The 25,165-nt window shown below is 34.0% G+C and overlaps 1 protein-coding gene across 9 annotated transcripts in view; it reads right to left on the minus strand.

Annotated features, from left to right (window-relative positions):
* Positions 1 to 25,165, minus strand: part of MEF2C (myocyte enhancer factor 2C) — a 134,037-nt gene that overhangs the window by 66,974 nt on the left and 41,898 nt on the right. For 8 of the 9 annotated variants that reach the window (XM_058864449.1, XM_058864443.1, XM_058864451.1 and 5 more), the window contains one exon: positions 10,057 to 10,254. In XM_058864449.1, the coding sequence (XP_058720432.1) occupies positions 10,057 to 10,110 (54 nt within the window). In that variant the 5' untranslated portion in view covers positions 10,111 to 10,254. The remainder of the gene's footprint in view (positions 1 to 10,056; positions 10,255 to 25,165) is intronic. The other variant, XM_058864446.1, reaches the window with a different exon arrangement.

A 25,165-nucleotide genomic window follows, 5' to 3' on the forward strand; every position in this document is an offset into this window, starting at 1 on the left:
AAAGCCCCACCAGAAAACCAGAACAATAAATAATCTTAATTTTCTCTTTCTTTAATATATAATCTTAATGGTTCTGAATTTGATTTTATTTCTTGATCTTTCTAATATTTTCTAAATCCACCAGATAATTGTTTCTGTAACTGATAATGAATTAAAGGCAATTGTATCTACTACTGTTTCACTACTTGAGATTTGGAATTTTAATTTTTGAATATGTCATTCATAGTGGTTTATCTTTACACATACATAATCCATATACAGAGCTGTAAATTTATTACACTTTTATAACAGTTTATAATAGAAAACTTTTCAAATACATAGTGAAATGTCATGTCAGTATTTTCAGAAAAAATTACGAATACTCTTCAAGCCATTTAAGAAACAAAATTACCTTTTTGCTTACATTCTTCTATGCGGCTAAATACAAAAGATGAATATGCCACAAGCTAAAATACTTTTGTGAGCATTTTAAGTAAACAGAATGTTTATTATTAAAATTTATTTGTTCAATGTGTTCACGATTTGCTATGAATGTTAACCATTCTTGTCCACATTAAAAAATATTAAAATTAAAAACCATCTAGTTAGTATTCTCTAAGTAGCAGTCAAGTATTGAAAAAGTTTTCTTGAGTGGTAAAAATTTAATAAATAATTTAAAACTTCTCTTTTGTCTAGATGGAAGGCAGTGTGGAAAAAACCTCTGATTACACTAGAACTGAGTGCTGAAAGCAAACAAGACAGTCACGTTGTCATGAACACAAACTGTAGCTACATCACCAAAAAATTCATGTGTTCACATACTCTTATAATTAATAATGATCTGTGTTCAAAGTACTCAGTCTTGGTAGCGTCATATAACAACTGACAATGTCATTTTGTCATTTGTCATAAACAACATTAGTGACACTGGAGGAAAACACACACATAGTGAGAAAATTCATCAACATATTTCAAATAAGACACCCCCCAAAAATGCATACACTTTGATATCTCTGCAACATTTAATTTGTTTCAGCAGCAAGAATCAAATCACTACATGTTATTTCCTTACAGTATTAGTCAACATGTGCTTAATTATCCTCACTATCTAAATCACTGTGAATTTGCAGGTTTTTCAGTTAACCTACTTCTCTTTAGGAGAAGGATAAGCAATTTAGGTGATCCTTTTGAGATAGCATACATAATGACAGGATGAAAATTATGAAAAATTAAAGTGGAGTGGAAATTGGAACAGATAGGAGGCCAATAGTCAATGGTTTTTAAAATCTTTTTAAGCATGTGTATATAAGACATGAGGTTTTCAACAATGATACAATTTCCAAATACTTGTATGAAATGCTTTAATGCATTGTTTTATATATATTGCAAGAAGAGTAGGGTGTGGAGATCACCAAATTTCTGAATCCTACCAAAAAAAACAACTATTCTATTTCTTTGTATTAACTCAAAACCCACTAGTCTTTTTTATTTGTCTTAGAACTATAGTTATTCTACTTATTTAACTTTTATTTTTTTATTTTAAATGTAATTGTCCTCTCAATAAGGATGGTGGTACCAAGAAGGTAGGTTACTAAAGTCTGAAGCATTTTTGTGTATAAATAAGCATTAATGATGATGACTTTGTATGGTGTTAGCTAATCAAGATATTACTTGATTATAAAATACTTTCAGTGAAGTAGTCAACTTTCAATTTCCTTGATATAAATCAAGGTGAGTTTTTATGTATTCTGGATGAAGTTCTAACTACAGGTGAAGCATGTGCTAAAAGAAAGGAACTGAAAAAAGAGAATTGTTGTAAGGGTGTTAAGGTCGTTATAACTCTGGCTCTTCAGTTCCATGGAAACAGCTGTCAAATGGCCTAGTAGGTATCTGAAAGTGAAGCTGTAAACAGTCAATTCAAACATGCATGTCACACACTGATGTGCTCAATTTAGAGGGCAATTTGGTGCAGAGAAGAATTTCTTGTTTAATCACTATTAAGTTAAACTTACTTAAGCTATATAAATTAGAAGGTACTGTCACTTGGTTGCAATTACAAATCCTTTCATCTGCCAAAATTTTAATTTAGCTGCGTGAGTTTGTAAATGGGGATGCTAGCCACTGGAAATGGTCTTTAAGTAAATATGTAATGACAATTTCATACTCCTTATATATCAGTGAAGAAACACAAACATCCATAAATAGCCTAATTTAATGAAAACAGCCGTCGGGATACATTACCTATCTTTTTTGCCATGTGATCATTGTGTCTTTCTTTTGCTGGGAGTTGGTTTGGGATTAGTTTAGTTCAGTTTAGTTTAGTTTTGGTTTTAATTTTAATTTTCTTCAAATAATTTTTTCTGCAATCTCACAAACTATGAGAGGCTGAACCATAACATCACTCCATATTTGTCACTAAGAGTCACAACATATGTGCTAACACTTTATGTTTTCACAGTAGAAGTCCTGTGATGTTTCAAGTGATTCATTCCAGCCAGTGTTAGAATATCAGTGCTCCCCTTACTTTCTATTCTGACTATACAGATATACAGCTGCTGACAGAGGAAAATGAGAGAAATGGAATTTTCACAACATGCTTTCCAAATACATTTTCTGCCATTAAGCAGGAGAAGAAGAAGGATCACTGATGCACAGAAGTATGTCATAATGGCACCACGTTGTAAAAAAGAAATGTCTGTTTGTCCTTATTTCATCTGGAATGTCTTAATTTCTGACACAGGGACTCGAGCAAGCACAGTAGATATGATGTATGTGATAAATAGGAGGTGTTATGTGAGCAGTCTACCCCACTTCAAACATAAGGCCATGGTGGGGCTCTTCACTCAAGTGTTACTGCCAGGTACCTAAGCCTATCCTGTTGAAACATCAAATAACTGCTGGAGAGGCAAAAACTGTTGTTATAACCTCTTTTCCCTTTTTCCTCTTATTTTCCTCTGATTTTTGTTTAGAACTGTTTGTCATATGAAGAGACCTGTTTGAAACAATCTTTACAATAACTCAAAGGGGACTGGCAAACAGCACCAGTGCAGAATTTGATCTAGACAAATCTGCCTTTATGCAACAGTTGGGCATACCACATTAAATGAAAGACTTTCAGCAGACCACCTCCATGTTCTTATAACCCTCCAGCACAACTTACAGGGATCAGACAGCATTGCTTTATGCTGCTAAATGAGCTATTGTCCCAGAAAGCCCCAAGCATATTGAGCGATGACTTGCTGAATAGTCCAGATAAATAGGAGTTCTAAGAGGACAGTCTAAAATTATTGCCATAACAAATAAAATGTTCATGATTAACCCATATAAAAAAGAAGGTTTTGTATGTTAGACCACACTTTTAGAATCTTTGTGCATAAATAACAGATCAAATACTCAAAGTAGTGATACTATTCAATCTGCCCAAATCCAAATCATGAGGGTCAGTCTTGTAAGCTTTTCCTTTGTAAAAAAAGGACAGATAAAATTGAAAGATATATTGATTAAAGATGATACAGCAACCTCAGAAATTAGGAGGTCAGCCAGTAACAATGTATTTCCCATTTTAACTTATAAATTAAGATTTACCAAAGAGGAATGAAAAAATAATAAAGGCTAACCTCTGATGCTTCACATCCTTTTGTTGAATCAGAGAGATAGGATTAAGTTCTTTATAGACAGACCTACAGATATGTACAAATTTTAGGCAAAAAAGATAATCTCAAAAACACATTAGCTAATAAAATATACACAAAAGCTGACTTTTTTTTTTTTTTAATTTTCCTTTTGGTGTGCTATCACCATTTCTGGCAGGTACAAACATATGTTTATAGTAAAAAAAATGTTTATAACTTCTATGCTGCTAAAATGTTCACAAGGTAAAGGTCAAAGAATATTTCATTCCCTGCTGAGCAAATGGTCAGGAAGCACATTTGTCTGCATTTCCTGTCATAACAGGAAGAGTGTAACTCTTCCTCTCCACAATGGCTTCAGTTCTGCTTCCCACCTCCAGCTCTTTCTCCCCCAGGGCTTTCTAAACCATTCGTTGCAAGACAGCAAGACTGCATTATTTTTCAGCTCTGCTGTGTTGGCAGATGTCTCATTCACTACTGCATTCTTTTTACTTAGGCTTCTTGCTCACACTTCAAATTAAAAGTAATTTGACCTAAATATTTACCTTATGATAATTCACTCTAAATTATGCTCAGAACATCAATTTGTAATATAAGCACATTTAACCTTAAAATATTGCATTCTGGAAATTCATGGTTCATTTCAGCAGCTCTGTTAAAGTTTTATTTCTCAGGGAGTCTGGAATAACATGAAAAATGTTGCCAGAGTTGAACAGATCAGCACAAATTAGGAGTCTCAAAAACTTGGGGGGCAAATCTTTTCTTGCAGAAACCTAACTTTACCTCTGAAAAAACAAGGCCAATGTCCAATTTTAATGCTATATTTCAAGTATATATATCTGTGTGCATATTAATATAAGCAATTAATAAAAACATGTAGAAGATAAAGCATGATGTTTATGACAAAGGTTAATTGAACAAAAAATTATGCTTAGGTGCTTAGTCAAAGAGTTACATTTTCATGTGAAAACATTTCCCTGGGGGCAGGTCGGGAAATCTCATGTCTTGGATAGAATGAAGATGCTAGGTGAAGAAATAATGAAAATATAAGTAAATAGGTGGATCTTTATTTATTTTTTTTTAATTTTCTATATCTATCCTGTGCTTAAGTTAGCATTAATATTCAAGGTTTTCCACTCTTTCCACAGGGAAGCTTCTGATTCAGACAATAGACTCTTACTCTTTTCTTTTAAGTAGAGCTGAAACACAGTCAAAAATAGATACATGAGGTTGAAATTAATTTTGAAACTAGCAGCATTAGGTGTCAAAGTCAGTAGAACAAATCTAGGTCTTCCTGCACATGGTCATTTCCTTCCAGGATATTCTTCCCCTGCCCCATAACCTCACTTTAATATCTGCTTTGATTTGTTCTCTATTGAGCTGATAATTCAGTAATTCTCAGTTTATAGCTTTACAGATTTTCTGAAATAAGAGAATGGTAAAAAGTCTGGGCATGAGAAAGTTGAACAGCAAATGTTGGTATTGTTATACCCTACAGATTTACATAGATGCGATGCTTTAAAAAGGGTGTCTTAATGTTAAACACCTTAATATTGAAGTGTACACTTACTATGGTATTTAATAATAGTTAAGACCCTGGCAGCTCATTACAAATTGAAAAAAAATGAACACTGTGTAGAATCATTAGCTATGATAAACTCAATTGTAATTGTGACTCTTCAGAAGCAGGAAAAAATGCAAAACTAATGAGCAAGAAAATCATAGGGACAAAAAATGGTGCATCACCCTGTAAGGCTTCAAATTTCCTAATACTAATTAGAAAAAAAAAGGGGATTAAATGCAAGAGAGTGTTCCAGATCTGACACCAGAAAATCATTGGGTCAATACACCCTCATTCCTGGGTCAATGTACCTCTGGATTTAGCTCACAGACCATGGATTTAATGAGATATTTTGTGAGAGACCTTGTATAACAGTAAGACAATATCATTTATGTCATTACATCTATTAACTGGACAGCCCTGTCTGGATAGCTGCAAAAAGTTTCAGATGGTCCCCATCTAAAGCAGACCGCAAAAGGCTATCATTAAAACTAACAAAATATTTCATACTTTTAAAAAAACCCAGAAAAAATACAAGGACTTTTCTTGAGAGAAATACAATTTTTCCTTCATGTGTTGACCATAGCAAAGGTAGCTGAAGTATTCATTTCAATTAAGAAAACACAGGAAAATAAAGTTCACATATTTTTTCCAAGTGACCTCCTTGTGATCTTTTTCTTTTTGAAACCAACCTAGAAGTGTTACCAGAATTCTTCTCCAATCTGCTCAGTTGAAATTTCTGCAGAAAGAATTTGTAGCAGTCAGGCATTTCTAGCATCAGATGTCAATGCTAACATTTTTGGCTATTAATTCTGCTGATGGTGCAACTAATGCCATGTAAGAAGTCACAGTCTTTTTCCATGGTCTATTGAGAGGACTAGCACAACCTCACAACCTTGTTGAGCCTGAACAATATTACCAGGGATTCAATCCACTTTTATGAAGACTATATTAGCCAAGAATTATCACTAGAATAAAAAGAAAATATTTGGTCACATTGTCTGCTTATAACAGGATTCACTTGAGAGTTTTCATTTGCATTTAATACTGCAGTGGCAACCAAACTATACAAAATAAACATGTAATCTAGGCCTGGCATTTATTCAGCCTCCTTCTACATGTGTCAAAAAACAGTGAAAGGGAATTTTTCAGATAGTTTTCTCTAAAACTTTTTCAACCAAAGAAAATTTGTGATCATTCTTAGAATCCAACATTCTTGCCATGTTTGTCACCACAAGGTATCAGTGAAGACTTGCAGCCTACAACAAACAATATTAAATTTATGACTCCTCTCAGTTAAAATCCTGAATTCTGCACTCACTAAAGTCAATGTGAGAACTCTTAAGCAGGCCAGGGTAAAAGGACTGGGCCTCTAATGACTGACTTGCAGTAGTATTCCTTTAGTTTATGCCCAAAAGTCAAAGCTGAAAATAGTTTTTGGAAAAGTGCAGATTGTACCCTCAAATCGTACATTTCTGTGAGATTTGCAGCCAGAAATATGACTCTGGATAGTTTGAACTTACATTTATTACCAGTGTGGTCACTAAAATACATAAATCCAACCAACTAGACTTGCTCAGAAGAAATTCTCTTGAAGGGATATCAACACTATTTTTGTCCTTCCCAATCCACTCATACAAGCACTTTGAAGAGTAAAGGAGTCTCGTACTATAGCAAGTGTGGAATATATAATATAGTGTGGAAGAAAACAGCTGTTTCACAGAGAGAACAAGTACACCATTCAATGGCTGACATAGAGGAGGCTGGGAAAGTGAGTGGAAAAGCAAGGACAAGAATTTTGCTCCTCAGGCCTTGTAAAAACTTGAATCTCTTTGCAGATATTCTGCTTTCCAAATAGATTCACCTTTGCACTGGGAGAGAAGATAGAATAATAAAACTACTGCTCTACCTCCTCATTTGATATGTGTTTCATGTATTTTTACCAGCATGTGCAGAGGATTTAAGTGCTGGAGAACAGCTGAGGATGCACCATCCAGTATATCATATCTAACATACCTGGTACTGTGAAACCACACTGTCCTTGAATGTAAGCAACAATAAGGCAGTTTCTAGCCAAACAACTTGCTGCCATTCTTGGAAACATTTTTTTGGTGAGGTAGAAAGAAAATATCTCAATCTGCAAATGGAGCTAGAGAAAGCCTTTGTGGAACTGCGCTTGAGCTGGTATCTTAGTTTCACCAATCAGAAACATTTAACCATTTTTTTCTGGTGCAACCAAATAAGATGACAAGATAGGAATATAAACAAGTTAATATTTTAAGGTTACTGGAAGTGTGCAAGTTAGGAAACAAATGAACTGATGTTGCTATGCTAAAGCAGCATTACGTAATGATATTTTAAGAACTGGTGAAGTTTGTGAAAGAGAACATCTCATATAAATGGTTGAAAAAACAATCAGCTATTATTAAAAATCCAGGTTTTTTTATCACAAATATATTACTGCAATTAAAAAGCCTAATCCCACAGTCCAAGGAAATGATGAAAATCTTTTCATTTGCCTCATTGAGCTTTAAATCAGGGCACTAAATGAAAGGTAAAGTCAGTAAAAATACTTTAAAAAAATTAATTAATACATGAGTAGAAATAAGAAGCAGAATCAAGCCGGTTTTACAAGATGGAAACTAAAATAATGCAAGTCTATACCTCCAGCCTCAGAGTGGCTAAGCTACATTAGCAAATATTGACTTCGGATTGTTCATCCTGAAAAAGAGAAGGCTGGGACTTAACGACAGTCTTCCAGCACCTGAAGGGAGTCTACAGGAAAGATGGAGAAGGACATTTTACAAGAGTATGGACTGACAGGACACAGGGGAATGTATTCAAGCTGACAGGGAGTAGGTTTAGATTAGACATAAGCAAAAAATTATATACTGTGGGAGTGGTGAAGCACAGGTACAGGTTGACCAGAGGAGCTGCAGCTGCCCCAGTCCTTAGATGTGTTTGAGGTTTTGAGGCTTTGAGCAACCTGGTCTTTTGGAAGGAGTCTCTGCTCATGGCAGTGGAGCTGGAACTAGGCTCCTCCTTCCAACCCAAACCATTCTCTGATTCTACAAATCTAAGGAATGCCTAGTAAGACAAACACTTCTTGAACTAACACTACAATTGTTAGTATTCTAGTGTTATGGTTTTATTAATAATTATCAGTTCTGAAAACTGGTTCTGGAATTCTTGAAATTACTGTGAATGATTTGAAGACTAGCTGTCTTCTGTTTTAAAAGTATATTCAACCACTTTAAAGATACTCTTCTTACAAAAGTGGGGCTAAAATATCTGTAAATACTATATTTAAGCAAGCAAGTTGAGATTAGGCTGTTGTATGTTCTGATGTTATGAATGGCTAAATTTTGTGGTACCGTTTACAAAATAATTCATGTTCTTTTCAAAATTTTCAATGAATTGAATTTCATTTCTTTTCAATGAATTGCCATTGTAGCATAGGCAAGTTTCAAACAACTACTGACTTAATGTTTAATAATTAATTAAATTCAATATTTCAAATCCAATTTCAACTCTAAGCTATAAGACAATTAAAATAAATATGATGACATTTCTGTATTTTAGAATTATTGTTTTTTAGCTTGTCTCACAAGAACAGGCAACCTTTAGGAAAAACACAACTAAATACTAGTAAAACTACTAACACTACAAAATTTAAAGGTTCTTGGAAAGCATATTTAAGGACTATAATTTGTTGTTATGCTTAAACTGACTTTTTTTATGGTTTTATAAAATCTTCCATCACTAACAGCCTCTTAAAAAATCCTGGAATATATGAAGAAATTTATAGGTCTATTAATAGAAATGCAGTATCAAGTTCTTAAAAATCAGCTACTGAAAATTGTTCCTAAATTGCAGCCAGGTGTATGAAGAACATTAATCATAGTATTAAATAATTATATGGAGAGGTTCTCAGAATTGTGGATCTAGAGTTTCAACAAAACATCCACATCCATTCATTTACATCAAATGTAAACAGCAGCAATGTTCATTGATATCATTTGAAGATATCAGTTATTGAATTTTATTTTTGTGTTAAGAGGGGAGAAAATTCTCGAATTTATGACCATGTTTTAACCAGCAGAGACAGTGTTCATAATATGTGACAGCTCCTTAGCCATTTTATTTAAATAAAATAAATAAATTTATTTATTTTTATTTAAAAATTAATATATCTTTCCTGTTGGATCTATTTAGTCTTAACTAAATAGTGATGGTCACTTGGTTTTATAATTACAACATGCTAGAATTATTGTATGTGAGTTTTACATTGTGTTAGGCTACTCAAATTCTTCTTAAAATTCAGACAGCAAAAGAAGAGAGTTTTTTTATGATGCAGTCTTTTTTATGTGACAGAGGTAAAAATAAAGACACTGCAAAGGTGAAGGAGCACAAATAATTGGGATGTCTGAATTTAAATGAAAGTGCTCATATTATTGTAACTCATATTATAACAGTTTACAAAATATAGTACTAAAAGCCTGTGTCCTGTAGCTACTCCCAGACGTGCTTAACAACATACATTCCAGACTGAAGCCAAAGCAAGCGTGGAGTAGAGAACACACAGCCGTCTTTGTAGAATTCTTTGTAAAATTTGTAGTCTTTGTAGAATCAAGTCCTCAAGTTCCTCAGCGTCCTAACTGTATATGTTACTGAACTTGAAAACACTGTGTATGAGGTGTCAGGTTGTTTACAAAAGTATTTTTTCTTTGATAGTCTAACACACATTTTGTATACATATACACATATATTGGTATATACATATACATTGGTATATGCATAGCTGCACAAATTTATCAACTTAATCACATTTAATAAGTCATCTTATAATATGATATAGTGCTCAAGTCAGGTATTTTTGCAACTCACCTGTCTGTTACGTTCATCCATAATCCTTGTAATCTGAATCTTTTTTCTCCCCATAGTCCCCGTTTTTTTGTCTCTCCTTCTTCCTTAAAATTATGTATTTTTCCCTTCTCTTTTATTCCTCTTTCCCGTTTCCTCAAAACAAACCTCCTTCTTCAGCACTTGCACTACTCAGTTCACAGTCCTCTGCATCCGTTCCTGCTAAACGCAGAAAGGAAATCAAATGTTATTATGAAATTGATAACCAGATGAAAGTTATTATGTGGAGCTGGCTAAGCATCCTCATTATAATTTAGTGTAGAACTAAATTATAATGAAAATTTAATGCATCTATAAAGCAAGTAATGCATGGAGAAAAAAATTGTATTCAAAGGCTTATATTTTTATGAAAGAAAACACCAAACACAAATATATCAAGAAATAAAGAAAAAGACTGAAGTACACATTGTGAAAAATTTAATGGGGTTAAGTTTCTCTAATGTTAAATATCACTCAGAGCTCTAATATGAAAAATTACCTAAATCAGAGAGTTAATGAACTGTTCTGTATCTGTGTATGCTAAGCAGGCCAGCTAATTTATTTCTGAAGGGAAAACAATTTTGTGTTTTGGCAGCAGAGGTGATAATTTCCCTCATTGTGCAACTAAGATGAACATTTATTAAAGTGTTATTTGATATATAATAGTTGCCAGCTACTTTAAATCCAAAGTTCTTAACATTATTCTTTAAGAGTATAAATTAATAAAAGTATTACTGAAGATACTTGAAGAAAACACTAATTTCCAAGCACTTTTCCCTCATTTAATTTAAGGGCAAATTGTAAATTGTTCTGCAAATGATTTATAACTTGCAAACATAAATTTTCTTATAAAAACAGAACAATGGAGGCAGATGACAATTTAAGAACATTTTGAAAAATATTTTCACAATATTTAGTAAAGCACGAGCTTTACAATACTGTAAACAGAGCTAAGGAGGTATATGCAGAGTATATAAAAATACACAATACAGAAAACATATTTCATAAGATGTTATAACCAACATAATTAATTTCTATCATATCCAAAGTATTTTTACAATAAGGAAGTCCATGGAAATAAAAAAAAAAAAATACAAAAATTAATTAATATAGTATAAGGCAAAAGACAGAAGTTTCCCATTTATAATCTTAATTTACCACATTTATATATTTTATATATTTTAATAGAATAGCACAAAGGTTTTTGAAACACAGAATAGGAAAAAGAAATTCAGACAATTATGAATTTGTATGTTCTTTTAAAGTTTTTATGTTTGCTCCATACTGTAGTAAAAATATTGTCTTGGAAGTAAAAAAAATTGTAAATTTAAAATGGAGGCCAGCATTTCCTCATTTATTCTAAACTTATAGTATCTCAGCCGACCTGATAAATTCTCACAATATATTACATAACACTAAGCTGATATCCTGGTCATTTAATCCTTTATTTGGCTCTGATTCAAAGCTACTGAGGCAGAAAAGCTAGATCTCAGTCCTTCTGATCTTCAATTCTCTTTTGATTTTCTTAGCATACATTAAACTTTAACCTGCTCAAGTGTTTTATCATGCTAAGAAAAAATTAACGAATAAGCAGTCTGAGTTTTCTAGCTCGCCACTATGATGTAATTAATCTGTTGGGCAAAACAAATGCTCAAGTATAGTACTTACTATATTTCTATACATTAATATCTTTTTATATTATTTTCTGGGCATATTTGTATATCATTACTATAGTGAAGAACACAGAACATGGAACAATTAATATTGCAAATATAACAAAATATAGACTGCAAAAATTCTTTTCTGCTTTTTATCTTTGAAAACAATAGCTTCTAACTGCTTAAAAAGATACAAAGGTTGTTGGCCATATTTGCAACAACAACAAAAAGTTAAAAGAAGGCCAAAACTTTGAAATTAATTTATTTTGTAAATGTATTTTTAAAAGCTTTTTTCCAAACAAAGTTAGGAGACAGTCTTATCTGATTTTCAGTGTTGACAAACAAACCCAGTCTATTTTTAGAAACGGTTTTACATTTCCTTGGATTGGGTTTGTTTCCTGTTTTTCCTATAGTCTTACCTCCAACAAAAAGCACAAATTAGAATGGTGTTTCCCATGCACATGCAGGACTCAAAAGAGTCTAAAAGGCTTTATCTATAGAAGCAAACCCATACTCTAATCCACAGCAAATGCACGTGGAACAACTTCCTTTCCTTCCATTCAGTTGAAGCCAGTGGTGCTATTGGATTACAGCACTGTCTGCCTAAACTTCTGCTCACTGCAGGGTGGAAGGTCAGGGTGGGCAGATTAGAGCAGCTGTGCCTGGTTAGTGAAGATGACCTGCTCTGCAGATGAAGATGCTGATGCTGAGGGAGTTCAGAAAAAAAATCACTTAATACTGAGAAAACTCTGCCAGGAAGGATAGGAATCACAGTGGAGGAGCAGTATGTTGAATCACTCCCACACATGTATCAGTTCCACATTTAAGACCAGTCTTAAAACAACAACAGCTTTTACAGACAGTTTAAAGTCAGAACCTTAAAATTCCTGTGATCTACACAAAATTATCTTAAAGTAATTCATGCAAGACTTGATCACGAGAATTTTCTGTAAAACATATAATTAGGTCATCTGTATGAAACATATAATTTGCAAAGAAACATAAATTTGCTTCAATGGGCAGTGAGTTAAGTTTTCTTGCATGGATTAAAAAAACCCCAGTCTTTCTTCCTATATGTTCTAGTTTGCATTTTGCTTACTAGACCAATTTTAAATAAAAATGTTTCAATTTTTTTAGCAAATTTATTTCCTTTAAAAAAAACCCAACAATTTCTGCTATTCTTAGTACTACTCAAAACAAATTTGGATGCCTGTGGTATTTCCCTGTATTCTTGTTACTACTTATTCCCTATATATTCTCTTACTCTTTTACACAGACACACACACACACACATATATATATATACAGATACATACACCCATCAACACTAACTCCTTCAAGTGTTATTCTTACTATGTGTTAGCTCATAGCTCTATCTATTTCATTTGTACATACATGAAAAAGATAGCTGGAGTGATTCCCAATCAATGAAATTCAGACAAGTAAATCAAGTCATCTCATGCAAGGGCTATAACCTTTAAAACCTGGTAATTTCCAAGTCAAACAGAATGTAAAGAACTCTGGAGACCAAAAAATCCCCATGGCTGCTGAGGACTTCACCAGTGCTCTCAGCACCTTTAGAAAGTTTATGCAGAACCAAGGATTGCAGTATTAAGTATTTAAAGTTCCTGTTAACTGGTAAATTGTTATTTCACTAACACTAAAAAAGCCGATTGATTAGAAAAGTCGAATAGTACTGCAGGCTTCAACTATCCAAGAGAATCTTAAAAGGAGCTTTGTTGAAGGAGCTCCACCTAAAAGAAAACTTCCATCTTAATAATATAGTCATGTGGAAACAAATTGCATTTAAAGAAACATGGAGTTAAAAGCTATTTTGTTATCATTTTCTGCATTTTTTTTTACAAATCCAAGTAGTAAAAAAACCAACAAACAACCAAAACCAAAACAAACCAGACTGCTTAAAGAAAGAGGAACTTAATTTTTGGCGGTCTTCTGTTCACTATATGATTTGGCAGAGGCAGTGGTAGCTGACAGAAGATTGATCTGATTCTTGAGAAGGGAAAAGAACTTAAGGAGAAATGCAGCAAATCACTTGACAGCTCCTGTCTCTCTTTTGAACACTGACACACAGACATATGCACACACATACACACACATGCACTGCCGCTATCCCTTCTCTGCAGCACAGAAGAATCTTGACAGAATGGCAGGAAGCACGCACAGAGCAGTCAGGGAAGGATATTATGTCAGCAACCACGAACAATAAAAGGTGTAAAGGTGCTTCCTTCCCTAAACTGTTCCAGAAGTACAAAATGGGAACCAAAACTGTCCACTTCCTTCTCTGAGCAGAACTGTCTGAATCTGATCTGCTGCAACACCCAGACAGAGAATCCTTTGAGCAGTTACACCAGGAGAAATAAGGAGTCTCAAAACACAACAGTAAAAATATATAATTTATAAACAAGAAGGCAGCCATAGAAAAACCAAGTTAAAATGTGTTAGAGTTTATAGCATTTTCATGGTTGCTTTACAAAAGTAAAAAACTTGTCATAAAGACGTCCCTGTTCCATTAAGCAGCTTACATTTTGAATCGATTAATTAGGTTACAACTGAAGAACAAAACAATTTTTTTTCATTATGCTGATATCAGGATGTAAAGAAAAAAGCGCTGTTCCCTTTTTCCTACCATTTTTTATCTTGATATATAAAGAAATGAAATCTTTTTTATGCAAAACTGTTCTCTCAAACAAGTTTTGAATGTCTAAAAATATGAATGTACTGAGTAAGAATGCATCATCTACTTTTCTGATGAAAAATTAGCTGCAAAAACATAACCATGAACACTGACAGTGAGGGACACACATTTAGATAAAATGGTCACTCAGTTTCTGTAAAATCCTGACTGACTATGTTCCACATATTGACAAAGAGCTACACAGTGAAGAAACAGCTGGGCATACTATATCAATTGAAGACATCACTCATTTTGGGTCTGTCACCTTGAGCTGGATATAGTTTAAAGAAATGCAGAGAAGGATGAAAATAATTATCTATCACATTATCTGACTGAGATCAGATGACATTAAAGATAGAAGTGGTTCTTTACATTTACCTGGTGGTTTGGTTGCATGGTCATAACAGAGATGCAGTTTGGGCCTTATCAGAAGGTTATGATAAAATTATATATGTCATCACCATGGCAATATACCAGTAAAGCAGCAATGGTATGATCTACAGTATGTTTCTCCAGGCAGAAAGCTGTGCAAAAATGAATCTGAGTCATCTTAAGCTTTCAAACATCTGTCCACAACACTCTGATTTAGAAATTAAACATAACCTACACTTATGTGTTTTGATCTTATGGGCAGGCTGCCATATGAAAAGGTTGGAAGAGAGTTAATTTTAATCTACTAAATTTAACTCTCAATAGATCATGCACTTGGCTACAGGAAATATAAAACAAACATTTAAGCCATAATGGATATATTATAATAGATAAAGTACTAGAGACTACTAGAGTGACAGTACATCAAACCAAAAAAACAGCACATAAAGAAAATATTTTTAATCTGTAACTACCAAGGCTTATTATCTTTTCAGTTATCTAACCTGACTGCTGATTTATGGCATGAGCTTAATTTACAATGGAGAATAATTCCAGGGAAATGAAGTTCTGAACCAAGGCAGGAGTAAAATATTCTTGAAGTTTCAAACTACAAAATCATTCTCAAGATGTAAATTGTTACTTAGAATTTTAAGATAAAACTTAAATTATTTGATTTGAATTAATATTTCATTAATTTTTCTACTGATTTTGAAAGTGCCTGCTGGACTCATAAGAGTATTTCAACTTATACTCCATTTATTAGTTTATTTGTTTATGTATAAAGGATAGTAGTATGTATTTATTTTAAATCTGAACTTCCAGAGCTGTACCTTATTTGCTTGCTTATTTGTTTGCTTGCTTACATTTCAACATATGCCTAGTATAATGACAATGTAACAATGAATTGCAGAAAATTCCTCTCTTGCAGCTAAGTTAATGGTGTCATCAATACTGTTATTTTCTATGCCTTGGAACAGCCATGAAAATATTTTTGAATGTGATTTATGTTTTTTTTAATTTGGAATGATACACTCCTGAAGACTTTGTAAGACTGCTTCAGACAATTGTGGTCTATGTAGCTTACAACTCAAATACAGTACCAAATTATCTCACAGAGCAAGAACCTGTGCATCATGGGTGGAAGACTTCCTTGTTTCGCAAAGTTCCCCTGGAAAGATTTTTGGAGCAAACTAAGCATCATTGACAAAATAGCAGAGAAGATGATACTTCCTAACGCTGGCCCTATTTCACTGTGCCACAGACCCTGCTTTTCAAGAGACTAATGCCGTCACAGAATATCTTGTCTGTAGCCATGTCTCTATCCAAGCCAATCCATGTCTATATGAAAGGGAAGGAGTGACTTTAGTTTATCCTCCACAATATGTGCTGACAGACATCTATCCAGCACAGTGGTGGAAGATTTTATGAATATTGCGTGCATGCTATAGCAAACCTGGTCATGCTTGTAATGACAGGAGATCAAAATACTTCCATGTGGTCATGGAATTTGCCACAGATGATGAGCTTATTCCTTATAGCAGCGCACCACAAGAAGCAACACCAGATGAAAACTGATTGCTTGAACACCAGTAAGATATGCTTGCTATGCTTGAGGAAGAAAGGAAGAACTGGCTAATTGACAACATTTCTGAAGATTGCTAAAATGGCATATTTAAATTGCAAAGCAATTAATGCAGACACTAATGCAAATTTTAAGGAGAACAATTAAGTGAAATGTTAGTATAAAATATATGCCTGTGAAGAGTCAATTTTAAAACTATTATTGGTCAATTTTAAAACTATTATATATTTCCATATATACCCATCACCCAAAAGAAAGAAAAAAATAAATAGTTTGAAGAAAAGGTGTATGTTTATGATTATGTTCATGATGTACCCTTAGCAGCTAGACAGACATAATGGGAGTCTGACCAATATATATGGAATAAGATCTATAAGGCACTTCAGATAACCGTTATTTCAAGCGTAACAGTTTATTCAATTGGACACACTAATTGGTCTGAAATGGAAACAGTGGCTAGGAATGGGAGCCTCACTGAAAATGGAGTAGGGAAATTGAACCACTGCAAATTCATCTAGGAGCCTGGACAGTTTTGAGCTAGTAATTTTATGCATTTTATGCATTACTAGATGCATAAAAATATCATGAAAGGTGTTTTACCAATTCAGTCGGTCATTTACTGAACTAAAGAAGAAGCAGTTCAGTGGTCAACAAGTGAAGTGGGTAAGATTTAGCACCTTGTGAGCTGAAAAGGTCTTGGAGCTACTGTGATTTGTGTCTGTTTGTATTGAAAGACATATTACATACCAAGTAAAATACTAGTGCTACATTTTGGGAGCAGTCTTAAACACAAAGGACTTTGGAGAGTGTTGGCTTATTACAGGAAAATGTAAGATCTCTAGTGTTGTTATTGCATCACCTTAAAGTAGTCTCTGACTGTTTAGATCTAGATGTACAGATTTGTTACTAATGTTTTCATATGAGGAAATCTGTGGAACTTAAATCCCCCAAACAGCTTTTCAGAATCAGGGGATTATTCCAGGTATTATTGGAAAAAAACAGTATAATGCAACATAAAATCATAGTCTGAACTGGGTTACAAGTGCTTAGTAATGCCAGTGTCAGTGAAAGGCAATTTTGGATTTCCTCTATTGAAGAAAATATGGATTAATTCTAAAAAAGGATGATTTCCTAATCCCTTTTGATTACTTTCTGCTTATAATTTGCTGAAAGCTAGGGAGCTTGGTACATGCAACTAGACAGCGTTTGTCTAAACTGTGGTCAATGATGAGTCTAGAAGCAATAGGTGGAATGGATAGAGAAGACAATTAAATTTTGGATAAAATGGATGGACTTGTCAAGACTACACATGTCTCATCTCCTTTGTCTTCATCCAACAAGCTCCAGAGAAATTTTATACACCCTGATCCAGGATCCTTTTCTCATTCAAAGAATCCTCTGGAACCCAACAAAGGAGTCCTTTTTTCTCACTGTAATAATGTGTATTTATAGTTTAACAACATAGCTGAGTTGTGCTATTCCAGGTTTGTGTTGCACTGCGACTTCTTCTCTGTGAGGAGAGTGCATATTTCTGGGAGTTACCTAGTTTCTGTGTGGACCTTCTAAGCAGCTGTGACGTGTTTTTCCCCTCCCCTCCCTGTCCCTGAAACGTTATCCCATTGGTTGGTGTTATATGTCCTCCCGCCCCTCTCCCGAGGTTTGAAAAAGCCCGGGAAGGAGAAACCCGGCCTCTTTTTCCCCTGGAATCCAGCCAGAATAAACATCCTCCGTTACTCCGGGGGGAGAAGCAGCTTCCTTTTTGGTCTTTTTCTTGGTCTCGAAGGACCTCCTGAATCCCTCCATCGACAGAGCTAGCCTGGATTACATAGAGGGGCTAAGGAAGGGTCTCTTCAAGGAGGAACAAAGACTTGGATTGCAGAAACCTTATAATCAAATTCTCAAAAGGAATGTCTTACACATTTACAAATGAATAATTTTAGGAAGTTTTCAGAGAAAAGAGAAAACTTTTGGAAACAGTATTTTTGTGGCATAAATAAGTGGAGCAAAACATCGTAAGAACCCAAAGTGTCTTTAAATTACCAAGCAAATAAATGACTGAGCGCTGTAGTTGGCTCAAAGACTAAGCTGAAAATTAGGAAGGATCATCTAAGGAGGTCGAATAGGGGAAAAAACTGAGGATGAAATTGCCATAAAACTGGGAAGATGAATGTAGAAATTAAGAGAAAAAACCCCGAGATGTAAATAAGTTCATTATGAGAAAAACCTCTACCAGGAAACAGACTCTACGGAAACATTGTCAAGGGGTTAATGAAAGGAATCCTTCCCAACATAATTAAAGTGAAAAAAATTGCCAAGGTAAAGCTTGAATGAAAGTAAAACTATTACAGGTTTATGATGGGAAATATCTTGATGGGAAAACTGTATAAATATGTTGGGGTGGCATAAAATTCTTTCCCGGATTGGAAGTGTGGCTTATGATGTTGCCATTTTAAGAGTAATTTGAGTAATGTCTGGAAGGTGAAAGATAGAAGTTATAGGATTATGCTGGTAAGCATAACATCTGTGATCTTACAGTCCTGAAAACTTGAAAAAAAAATAAAAAATCTTAGTAAAGATCCCTATTTGGTATTATTTTGTAGAGGTTTGTAACTTGTGATGATAAGAAGAAGCTGAATATATGGAGACATCGGGAAAGAGCTCAGGCGATGGGATAGGGAACTCAAACATTAATACCTGATAATGGACTTCAATTCTCAACCCTGCTGCATTTAGAGATATAATAAATCTTTGTAAATTAACAGAATTAAGGAAATATTTGAATTACTTATCAGTTTCCCTAACCTAATTGCAGCAACCTATATAATATCTTGAATTTGGCTAGCTACCCAAGCCAAAAATGGACAATGACTCTAAAGCATATCCCTTTATATGGTTCAGCTTTCTACCAGTGAAATTAAGTAATTAAACATAAAGACTTTTCACAGATGTCCTAAGCCACAGAAATTCCATGAAATCTGTACAAACCTTTGGAATCCCATGGAATCTCTGTATACCAGACTCTCAAGCTCTTTGATAGAATTTTGCTGTATGATAACACCTACTCAGGCTTGAAAATTTTGATTGTAATATCTCAGATATTTTTAAATTTGTTTCTCGCTATTAGATCTTGTGTGATGCAACCAGCCACCCAAGTTCATCACTGACTCTCCAAAGATGGAAGGAGTCTCAGACAGACATGGCTTTAAATTTAGAGAATATTACTGATTTCTGTTCCTTTCAACTCATACCAACATGATAACAGATCCACCACTAATACTGAAAAAATAAGTCAGGTAAATTTTGTAAACAGAGTTAGTACTGAATGCAGACTAACAATTTTGGAAGAAATCAATTACCTTTATGGTGCATAATTCTTGGCTCCTCAGTATACCACAAACTGATCCTTTTATTCCAGCTATAGAAGACGGAAAATATTATCTCTGTCTAGAAATAATTTGTATGTGGTGTAAGACCATTTCAGCTTCAACTATACTATCACAGAAACAAAAAGTTGGTTTTCTTAAAGCTTAAAACTTAACACATAACTCATATTTAAGTATTTTTATTAGCTTTTTAATGCAATTTAATCAGTATACCCTTCATGTGGTAATTTCTTCTTAAAGAGGAATTATTAGACACAGAGATGTTCTGCTTTTCTTTTTTGTATACTCAATTCTAGAAACACATTTTTTGCTTTAATTCCTGACCTTTCCGGAAATGTCAGGAATGAAATATAGTTCTTCTGAAATGTAGACTGCACAACATTGTGGAGAGCTGCTAAGCTGATAACAGTTCATTCTTTTTGTATGAATGGTAATATGATAAATATGGGTATAAAAACTATGACACTCCCTGAATGCAACTGCTTGCCCAGAGACAGCTGCAGGCTTTAAATGAGGAGAAGGAAGAAGAAGGGGAGAAAAAAAAAGCAAGGGAAATATATCAATCTTCCCAATGACCATGACAATTCAAACATCTTCCAATCCCACTCAGATATTTTTTTTTTTCCAAAGGAGAAAAAGGAGATGAAATGTATGTCAGGTACCTAATAAGGCTAATAATAAAAAAGAAACCCCACACCTACATTTCACTGCAGAGAAGTGAGAAACTACCTCTGTGCAATATGTGTCCTTTCTAATGGCAAAGCTCATAAATTAGGACAGTTTCTTGCTGTTAAACATACAAAACACAGACAGTTTACACAGAAACATGCAAATTCAGAATGGATTTGCTCTGAAAGAAGGGAAGAGAAATACAGTACAGCAATGAAGCACAATTACAAAGAATTTAGAGTCCACTTGATAGGAAATAAACCTTGTACATATATTGCCTTGTGCCTCATGTCTGCAATTCAGCATGTCCAGGATGAAGAATCTATTGGAGAGATGGAAGGTTCTGACTACCGAGAAATAAAGTATGTGGCCATATCTGTTAGTGTTAGTCTGCCATAAATCACTGGCTAAAGCTATTTGCTTTCTACCTCCTGGCTGCATCTTGACAAGAAGGATCTCTCTATGCTAGAAGATACAAACTAGATTCTCACTGGTTTGGAACTATGAAAATGCATAAACAGATGAAGCTGTTTATAAAAAAGGAAAGAGAACAAGGACTTTGCTGTGTAAAAAAGGTAAAAAGATGCCTCATGGGAAAAAAAAAAAAGCTGTCAGAAATAACTGGCTTAAAATGTCTGTTGAGTTGTCTGTGTTGCTCTGACTTACTGGGATATTCTACAAATCTTATTTTTGTCCTTAGTGGTTAAAAACCAGACAAACAATAGATAGATTTCTGCTAACAATATTCACATGAAGATAGAGAAAGAGAGAAATGTAAGATATACAACACACTGGGGAGTTATGTTTTGATATGATAAAGAGCTAAAAGAGCTGCAGGTTTTTATCTGCATTAGTTGCAAAGACATAAATAGCCTAGTCTAATATAGTGTGCTGCTCAGCCACATCATAGTTCATATTTAGTTTTTGAAAACTGTGCTAAGCAACTAATTTGTACTTTCCACATGAGGATTTTGTCTTCTAATTTTTCACAGAATTGGAGTCTAACAGCTCTCAATTCAAGACTCTTAAAAGCAAAATTTTTACTGAAAGGATGGTGTTTACCAGAGGTACATCTGCTTCTCTGTATAACTACAAAAGCCACAAGTGAGCATCACACCTTGCTTACAGAACCTCAGCTATAACCGCTCCATTAGCACATGCAGCTGGATTTCTTTCTTTCTTTCTTGTATACAATGTACCGCATTTGACAATAGCCAATGCAAAAAGTCAACACCCTTGACAAATCTCAGTAAACAGACATAAAATATTCTTAATTTGCAGAAGGAAAATACAATGGAATTTGCTTGATAGTCTCCATTCTATCTTCAATGAGCGTTTTGTTTGTCTAATAGGATCACTGCCCTTTTCTGTCAAAAATATGTCATGTCACTTTCATTTTTTACTCAGTTTCTCTGTTGGAAATCTGGGGTAAGGAATCAGAGGATTTGCTAATGCAAATGTTCTAAGTACAGTGAATATTATGCAATAGAGAAATTCTGAGGGCTATAATTCTCATCTGGCATAATCAATGAGTATGTAAACAAATAAAGAAGATAATTTAGAGTATTTAAAACTGCATAAAAGCAACGTTAAGGGTAAATATTATGATCATAAAAATATTCATACCTATAGTTAAAACCACTAATTTCAGAAAGTTATAGTTACCTTGTATACCTAACACATTTATATATGCCTGTTGCTGTACCCATATCTTCCTTTATGCTAATGTATATCTTCTTGAAATAAAGATATTTGATGGTACTGTCATATAAGGTCCATTATGGTACACAGCAGATACATCAATTTCCTCTTTCCTTCTCTCTCTTACAGCATCGTAATCAACCTAATTAAAGCTTAGTTCATTTGAAATCTCAGATGTCAATTTGTTTAACTCTATCCCACTGTGGTCTTTTTATAAAGAGAATTAAATTTGATCTTCTGACAGCAATTATTAAATGATCCCAACTGGCCCCAATTAAGACACATGGCTCACAAGCCTCAAAATCCAATAAAGTACCAATCCCTGTCTTTCACATGTATATGTCCCTTTATCTTGTTTTATTTTCTTAAAGCCAACTAAGCTTGTATTAGCAAGTAGAACTGAATGTCGTTTGTAGATTATTTCAAGACACTTCACTTTCACTGACATTCTGAAATAGGGACAACACATTCAAAATCTTAATTTTCAAGCCTCTCTCTAATTTAATTCATCGGTCTTTAATGATCTTCACTGTGCTGCATATGACCTACATATGCTCACTTGTAAAATACTGCTGACAACAAGCGGTGACTAGAGAAACACATTAAACATCCATGGTCCGAGTTTTGCACTGCTTAAAGTTCTTTTTATAGTAATACATCTCTTCTGTAAGCATTTCCACTTGGTTGTCACCTCTCCACTGCCAAAATTCAAAGAAATATGATGTTCATGTAAATTCTGAGGTTAACCTTTTTTACTTTTAATTTCTGATCTAATTTTTCCACACATATTCAGTGATAATCTGTGAAGAAATATTTCCATAATTTCACATAAAGGCAGGTAGCCCCAGGATTTGGAGCTCATTGATTGTGTGGTACTCCAGGGAAACAGCTGAATTAAAGCCACTCTCATGAGACTGAAGTAGCTTCCATACACATCTGGCTCTTGTTCTAAACTTTGACACCTGCTTGGAAATTTAACCCCCATCGTTTCTCTGAAGAACAAATGGGACAGATTTATCTAATGCCATTTGGTTCAGGTCAAAGCTGAGCTGTGTAGTGTTCTGCTAAATTAATTGCAGTGTAATTGATCTTGTTTGACACAGTTTTATGATCAGGCTGCTCTCTCACTATTAAAATATATAAGATTTCATATTTCTGCACATTCACCCTAAGAACAGCTTTGAATACAAATATTAAAATACAGCACACATTTTTTGTCTCAGTATTTCCTATGAATCACTGTATAAAATACAACAAGCTGTCCAAATATCATCAAAAGATTAACTATAAAAAAAAAAATGCAGCAACTTCCATTTGGGTTACTTTTTTTTTTCTGAATTTCCTTAATTTACATACTGAATATATGTAGGCATGATTTTCCTAAATATAAAAAAGGTACTAACTTTCAGTGCAGAATTTTCTTCACTAACAGGAAGATGTGCAAGTTTATGTAAAACAAAATTAGATATGTTTCCTGTTGAGCTGGGAAATACACTTTTTATTTGGTAAAAATTAAAAAAATTAAAGTGAGGCCAACCACTTCACAAATAAAATTTTTTTTCTCTTTTTTTAAACTTGCAAATATTACATTTAAGAATTAAAAAAACAAGCTAACTTCAAAAAGCAGGCAGCATTTTTGCTTCTGGAAATGCTATATGACACCAGTAAACTTGAATGCCATAAAGTTGAGAATTTCTAATAAGGCATTGAAATTTCTGAATATTAAAAAATATTTCAGTATATTATTAATTGTTTCTCATTGTATTCTACTAATCCCATAAAAGATATTAGTTTTAGCTCTTTTGCTAAAACCAGTGAACCTTGTAACAGATTTACTGCAAAGAGCTGAAAATATCCTGTGGAAAAAACAGTACAGAGATCAGATCAACTCAAATCCTGCCATTACTCAGCACGGCAGTGACGTGCAGATGTTTGTAGTGGTTAAAGAAGCCGGTGGGGGCTGGAAACTCTACATACTCAACTCCAACATGATTGCAATTGAACCTCATCAAAGTAAGAGCTCATAATTTGTCACAGAAAACAGCCAATTAACATATGTTAGAAAAAAGCTCCCATAAAGATAATATATGATTAACGATGCAATGCAGCTGTCATAAATCAAGTCTGAATTTTAAAAAGAAGTATTAGGCTGGGTTTCTGAATGTTTACATTGACTGTATTTTAAAAAAAGCTACAAAGAAGAAGCCCCTAGTAATAGTGTGTCCTCCAGGTTTGTTTTGAGAGATCCAGCATTCTTTGCAGTTCTGGCTGTCCTGCTATAAATAGTTAAGACCTTTGTTAAAACACAATGACTATTTTGTTTTAGTGCTGTTTTAAAATGCAGACCTTCACTGTGAGCAAGGTGGCCTTCATTGATGTATTTTGCTATCAACACAATCCTCTGAAAACATAGCTTCTCCTTATTGCTACCAAAAATGCATTGTAAAGATGTGCATTGTAGCCTCAGGGCTGTGATCCTGGCTATTCAAATGCATGGCCCTGAGTGAAACCCCAGCCAGTCCTGTTATGTCATATTTCCACTGCTGAAAATGAAATCTGAATGCTGCCTGCAACAATAATTTTTATAAAGAGAATGATTTAAAATAGTTTACACATATATATGCATGGAAAGCAAAACCTGTTGCTTTATTAAGACAGAGCACTGACTGTGATGCCTAATCTGCACAGCTATCTTTACTCCTCATATTTTGCACTACCAATATTTTAATTCTTGAAACACTACATAAATAAGTTGCTGGTTTTTTTACAAAGCATTATTAATTTTTCTTCCTGCTATTATTTAGGGTCCCATGTGGCAATAAGTAAACTCTGAAGTAACTTGAATAGTACGTTTTTTGTATATGTGTGCATATACGAGAGTGTGTGTCCTTGTCTTGCCATGGTATTATAAAAGGAAGTACTTCCTCTTTTCTGTTTGAAAGAGATCCAAAAAACCCAGGGTTTTGAAACTCAGTAGTCTGACTGGACATTAGTCAATGTATTTTTAAAAATGCTTAACTCCTGTTCAGTCATG

The sequence above is a fragment of the Poecile atricapillus genome, chromosome Z (genome assembly GCF_030490865.1).
Source record: "Poecile atricapillus isolate bPoeAtr1 chromosome Z, bPoeAtr1.hap1, whole genome shotgun sequence".
NCBI classification, from domain to species: domain Eukaryota; kingdom Metazoa; phylum Chordata; class Aves; order Passeriformes; family Paridae; genus Poecile; species Poecile atricapillus.